General features: G+C 45.7%; 2 protein-coding genes across 2 annotated transcripts; one reads left to right on the top strand and one right to left on the bottom strand.

Moving 5' to 3' along the window:
* Positions 1–509: 509 nt before the first annotated feature.
* Positions 510–3,668, top strand: LOC123425461 (vesicle transport protein GOT1-like). The gene is made up of 7 exons (XM_045109166.1): positions 510–635; positions 889–959; positions 2,328–2,419; positions 2,510–2,590; positions 2,686–2,783; positions 2,931–3,012; positions 3,219–3,668. Exons 2-7 carry the CDS (start codon positions 929–931, stop codon positions 3,255–3,257), a joined length of 423 nt encoding a protein of 140 aa, XP_044965101.1. The 5' UTR covers positions 510–635; positions 889–928; the 3' UTR covers positions 3,258–3,668.
* A 531-nt stretch (positions 3,669–4,199) lies between these two features.
* Positions 4,200–5,899, bottom strand: LOC123425460 (zinc finger and BTB domain-containing protein 4-like). The gene is made up of 2 exons (XM_045109165.1): positions 5,157–5,899; positions 4,200–4,570 (listed from the first exon to the last, which is right to left on the bottom strand). Exons 1-2 carry the CDS (start codon positions 5,802–5,804, stop codon positions 4,484–4,486), a joined length of 735 nt encoding a protein of 244 aa, XP_044965100.1. The 5' UTR covers positions 5,805–5,899; the 3' UTR covers positions 4,200–4,483.
* Positions 5,900–6,405: the final 506 nt, after the last annotated feature.

Here is a 6,405-nt window from a genome sequence, read left to right as displayed (position 1 = left end):
ACGTTTACAATCTTGTAGTACGAGTAGTAATTAAGGTGACATCTCACTATGTTCTTAAAAATATATTGTTGTGTTTCGCAATTCTTGCAGATAAAAGATGCACTAAAATGTTTTGGGATGAAGATCCCCTAGTTTACTTTTATTTTCAAAAATATTGTTAATCGTTTGAGCCTTAATAAAGTGCATTGATGGTAATGGTATTCAGTAAAAAAACAATCTTGTTAGGACATTCCACTTGTACCATCCCCATTGGCCGGATGGCCTCATCGCCCTAAACCCTCGAGCCGAAGAGACGTGCTACTTCAAGGGCAAGCAAGTCCAGCCCGCCACGCGCACCCAGCCACCGCGGGCCCTCCTCTGCTCAGCGCCGCACGAGCCCAACGGCCGTTTTGAACCGGCCATGGCCGTCCGATCGCACCCTCGGCCGCTCGCGCCGACCGATCCGACGGCACGGGCTCGCGTCCGACCCCGCAAATAAGAACGGAGAAGGGCTTCTTCTCCGCGACAACCGTTCCGTTCATTCGCACCCCCGGCCTGAAGCCCCGAACCGACTCTCGTCTCTCGCCACTCGCCGCTCCCCCCCTCGACTTCGCCGTCTCCGGCCGGCGCCGCGCTCTTCGGGGCGTTCGACAGAGGTGCGTGCGCGTGCTTCTGCTTACCCCCTGATCACTCGCTCGCGGGAGCGCGAGATCCCCTCTCCTCCATTCCGCGTGCGTTTCCCGAGGTTTCTCGGTGTGCGTGCGAGTTGATTTGGTCGATTCCGTTGCGGCGCGGCGCGTGTCTGGTTTCCGGCCGGGTTTGGGTTTTGGTACATTGTTTCGTGGAGTCCTGATGCTGCAGCGCCTTGATCCTCTGACATGGTTCTTCTGTCCTTCGTTGCTGTTGCAGGCGGTCGCTGCTCGCGCGCGTGTGGCGGCGGGCGGGCGCGATGGTTTCCTTCGACATGAATGACCGCAAGAGTACGTGACTCCACAACCGCCCCCCTCCCCCTTCCTTCTCCCTCTCTCCTTCTAGCGCGATTCGTGTGTCGTTCGTTGCGAGATTGGGAGGTGTTTGCTCTCTCGCCAGTCTCGTAAATTATTCGTCTCGCACTTGGCCCCGTCTGCTGCTCTGGTGTCGAAAGCCGTAGGGGATTGAGATGGTTGTTTTGTTTTCTGTAGCTACAACTGATCCAATGGTGATTCGCGCCTTGGTTGCTACGAATTCTGCTCCGTATTTTACAGTCCGATGGGTTTACTGTCAAAGTTAGCAGTATTGGTTTGGTGTGTAGAATCTCGCCGAAATTCAGCGATGTTTTATCTCAGGGTTTGATTAGTGTGAATTATTCGCTGTTGGTATGATGTCGTTGCGTTAATTCTTTTGGTCCACTGTTTACATGTGGCAAAACTATTCTTCTATCATTGCTTCTGGGTAGGATTAGAAGTGTGTGATTTCTAATGTTTCATGTTTGGCAGACAGATGTGTAGAAAATTAACTAGCGATTATGAGTATGACATCTGTTCAGAATAAGAACCACTCATGCTATTCGGTATTTTACTGCTTGGTCATTGGTTGGTGTACACATTTTCAGGTAGTAATAATCAGGAGGCACCATCTAATAGTTGCTAACTGCTAAATATAGCAGTTGGTGTACAAATTCTTCTATGCTTAATTTTACAGTCCGATGGGTTCACTGTGCAAGTTAACAGTATTGGTTTGGTGTGTTGAATCTGTCCCAAATTCAGCGATGTCTTGTCTCAGGGTTTGCTTAGTGTAAATTATTTGCCGTTAGTATGATCATGATGTCGTTGCATAAATGTTTTTGGTCCACTATTTGAATGTGGCAAACTATTCCTCTCTCATTGCCTCTGTGTAGGATTAGATCAGTGTGATTTCTAATGTTTGTCAAACAGATGTGTACAAAATTAACTTGGGCTTAGGTGCATGGCATCTGTTCAGAATAAGAACCACTCGTGGTGTTCGGTGTTTTCCTGTTTGGTCATTCGTTGTTGAACAAGTTGTCAGGAAGATATAATCAGTAGATGCTAAATGCTCAGTATGACTGTAATCGGCTGTCTAAGTGACACTTCCCTTTCACGTCTTGTACAATGCACCTGTTCCTCTGAACTCTTGCTCAAACTACAAATAATTTCTAAGTATGGCTGTATTTTGGAGCGTCTAATTTAATCAAGTGACACTTGTCTTGGACTGCACCTCTGAGCTCTTGCTCAAACTACAAGTAGTTTCTAAGTATGGCTGTATTTTGGGGCGTCTAACTTAACCAACTGACACTTGTCTTGTACTGCATCTCTGAACTCTTGCTCAAGTTGTTTCATATTTTCCAACAGAGATTGGGCTGGGCTTGACTGGGTTTGGAGTTCTCTTCTCGTTTCTTGGGATCCTCATGCTGTTTGACAAGGGGTTCTTGGCAATGGGGAATGTAAGAATCATCCTCCTGGTTTACTTATACTTCGCTGCAAGCCTGCAACCGATTCCTTTCTAATTACCATCATGTATATCATGTTGTCAGATTCTCTTCGTATCTGGTGTTTCACTAACCATTGGGCTGAAGTCAACCGTACAGTTCTTCACCAAGCCTAAGAATCACAAGGTCATATACACGTAACAAAGCAAGCTCGGTCATACATACAAACTGTTCAGTTCCGGTTCAGTTATGAGCTAACAAAGATTCACCTGAATGTGCAGGGTTCGATTGCTTTCGGGATTGGACTTTTCCTCGTCCTCATTGGTTGGCCTGTCTTTGGAATGATGGCGGAGTCGTATGGCTTTGCCGCGCTGTTCAGGTTCGTAAATCCTGTGTTGTGCATTTATATGGTCATCTTATGTCTGGTTTTCGGTGTGCAGTAAGAAATGGTAGAAGCCTTTGGGTCTAATGCTGCTGAATTTTATATGGTCATCTTATATCTGACTGCTACTGAATTTTTTCACAGCGGCTTCTGGCCCACTGCTGCTGTTTACCTGCAAAAGAACCCCACCGTCGGTTGGATTTTCCAACACCCTTATGTGACTTCGGTAAGATAATATGTAACCCTTGTTCTTTGTGGCTTTGCTATTGCCGAGGTGCCTAAATTTTCTTCCAAGTCTAACCCAATTTCGTCACCACTTCGTTTATATGGAGATATTTTTGTGAGAGATTATTTACATGGAGATTGATGAACCATATGACTAGATCTCAACTCCCATTATTCTTACTACTGTTTCCTACTCCAATTTCGCAGTTGCTCACCCGGTTCAGAGGAAGACGAGTCCCCGTGTGATCGCCGTGCTGTCGAAACATTCCCAAAGGATGCCAGATCGCTCTGTATAAAGTAGACGGACATGTGTTCTCTTGCTCGTTTGTTGATTCCTTGGTTCTGCTGGATGTGAATCTTGCTGCGCTGCTACCAGTGGATTTTCCACAGATCTCTAGACTCTGCCAAGAATACCTTTTGTACAAAGCATTCGTTAGTACCACTTGTTAATGAGACAAAGAGCTGAGCTCTTTTCTGAATGATGGTAAGTCTGAGAGAATGGTGAATTGGTTCGTGCATAGTAGTATTTCCCACTGATTCGACTCCTCGAGCAAGCCATTTCTTGCTTGGTTTTTGTAATAACGAATTATACATTTCTTGCTTATGAACAACTGATCCATCAGGTTCATAATTGAAAATAGAAATTATTCATATGTAGGACCTGAGTCCAGCATTAATTTGAACATTTTTTCAACAAATTTATAACTGATATGTTATCACTTATCTATTTGCAAATCTTAACAACAAAGGGGGGTTACCAGAGCTGATGTTTGCAGATCTCCAAGTACACAAACATCAGATATACTCCCTCCGTCCCAAAATAAGTGTCTTAAGCTTAACTTCGACCATTGTTTTTGTACATGGACACCTTACAAACTGTGTGTCAACTTTCAAATTTGAAGCTGCTGCTGTTTATAAGGTAACGAAAAAAAGAAGCAGCGAGGCATATATCTGTTCTTTATTTTTATTTTCTTCTCCAGTACATAACCAGTATCAATCCGTTCCCTCCGAAAATGAGCGGCCTGGTCATATGAATCACTAGACAGGTTCATTTATGGGCGCTTAAACTGTACTTGTTAAGATCAAAGAAAATCAGCATAGTACTAAAGTTAAATTCAAGGTTCAGCAGATCCTTCAAGATCATAAATGAAAATAGAAATTATTCATATATACGACCTGAGACCAGCATAATTTGAACATCTTTTCCACAAATTATAACTGATATGTTATCACACATGTATTTACAAATCTTAACAACAAAGAGAGAGGGGGGGGGGGGGGGGTCCAGAGCTGATGTGTTGCAGTTCTCTGATTACACAAACATCAGATATATGCAAGATCATGCAACTGAGCTATAATTACTCGATTATACTACACGGTCCTGCAGTACTTGCTGATGAAAACATTCTGCAACTACCTAACCAAATGCTACACAGTATTACAACCAAACCTCATCTACAGTGAAGCAGCGGTTACGAGTTTCTCATAATTTTAATTGCTTCGCTACCACCTCTGATGTCACTCAGTAAAGCAATTTGATGCAGAAGTTGCGCTATCCTCTGCAACAAGAAAAAAAAAAGAATATAATGAGGGAAACATCGAAAAATGATCAAATGCGTAGTAGCGCCAAACTGCCTAATGCATTTCTAAACCTTATTCACAAGACTCGATAGTAGCAACCGTAGATGAGAGAAATACAGACAGTTAGTTGGTAGAGTATGTTTAAACTGAAGGCTATGAGAAAGGTACATCAATTATAACAAGATAAAGGCTAAGATGGAGATGTATAGTTCATTTGGAACATGTGAAACATGGCAAAAACACTACCTAAACGAAGACCTCTAATCATCCATGACAGACATACCAATTGTCAAAAGACACTCAAAGGAAGTGAATAAATACAGTATTTGTTCATCTCCCAGTCATCCCCAACATCAACTATTGTAAGAACAAATATAGAAACAGCTTCTCAAGGGTTCATTCATACATCATCAGCTTCCCAAATTATCAATTGTTTGAATGTCAGTAATACCAATAATGATACTATACTAAGATGACAATGAATCAATTCAACTTAAGTTGGAGATCTGCCGAACACAGAGATGACATTCACGTCATGACCAAAGGCTGTCGAGATCTACAAACCTTATCCTTCTCCTGCGAGAGCATGACGAGGAGGTCCCTCTCCCTCCTGTCTCGCCGGCGCACGTACAACAGCGCGCCAACCACAACGGCCGCCGCCGCGGCCGACCAGACGGCCGGCCTCACCCCGGGACATCCGCACTCTCCGTGCACGAGCACGGCCCCTGACCCGGACGCCCACGCGCGCCTCGCCGCCGCGCGGCACCTCCCCCACCCCCACAGCCACTCCTCCTCGTCATCAGTCTCCTCCTCCTCGTCATCAGTCTCCTCCTCCTCCTCCTTCTCTTCCTTGGTCGCGGCCTCCTCGGCCTCCGCCTCGAGGCCCAGGCCCTCGTGGAGGCGTGGTGGGAAGATGGCGCAGTCGTCGAGGCCGCCGTCGATGGGGGAAGCGGCGGCAACGGGTACGGTTGGGTGGACGAGTTCCCATGCGTCGGAGGCGGGGGCGGGCGGGGAGGAGGAGGTCATGGAGGTGAGGGAGGAGGAGGAGAGCGAGAGGGTTAGCGTCTTGGGCTTGAGGAGGAGGTGCGGGTTCGTGGAGGGGAGGAGGAGAGGGTGGAGCGCGGAGTAGGGCGACGCCGGAGCAGACATGGGGTTCCCGAGCTGGAATTGTGGCGGCGGCGGCGGCGACGGCTGCGGGAGCCTCTCGTCCATGGCCACTGCTGCCGCTGCAGCCACTGGGCTTGATTTTTGCCCTTTTGCCTTTGAGATGTTGTCGAGAAAAGAAAAAAATGTGTGTTTTCATGTGGTGCTTGAGGTCGATGGTGACTCCTGGTTTGGATTTACGGATGGCTTGTATACAATGCAATCAATGCGAGGTGATTAAATAGGTGTTTGAAAACAGAAATCGAGTTTTGTTTAACCATGAGGGTGTTGGGATACGTTTTAGTCTCATGACTAAGAGTAATGAGACTAAGAGGGTGTTTGGATACGTTTTAGTCCCATGACTAAAAGTAATGAGACTAAAACTTGCTAGCCTCACCCATGTTTGGATCCAAGTACTAAAGAGACTAAAATCAAGTTAATGAGCATTTATTATCCTCCAAACCCTCCAATCCAGAACTTGCATGAGGAGTTAAATGAGGAGAGAGAGGACTAATGCACATTTTAGTAGGGGTACCCCTGACTAAAAGATTTTAGTCTCAAGACTAGTTTTAGCCTCTCTTTAGTCAGGGGTGCTTGGAACTTTAGCCTTAAAGAAATTAGTTTTAGTCAGACTAATTTTAGTCTCTTGGATCTGAGCACCCTCTAAAAC

Source organism: Hordeum vulgare, chromosome 2H, assembly GCF_904849725.1.
Source record: "Hordeum vulgare subsp. vulgare chromosome 2H, MorexV3_pseudomolecules_assembly, whole genome shotgun sequence".
Lineage (NCBI taxonomy): Eukaryota > Viridiplantae > Streptophyta > Magnoliopsida > Poales > Poaceae > Hordeum > Hordeum vulgare.
This window is presented reverse-complemented; position numbering and strand designations above follow the sequence as displayed.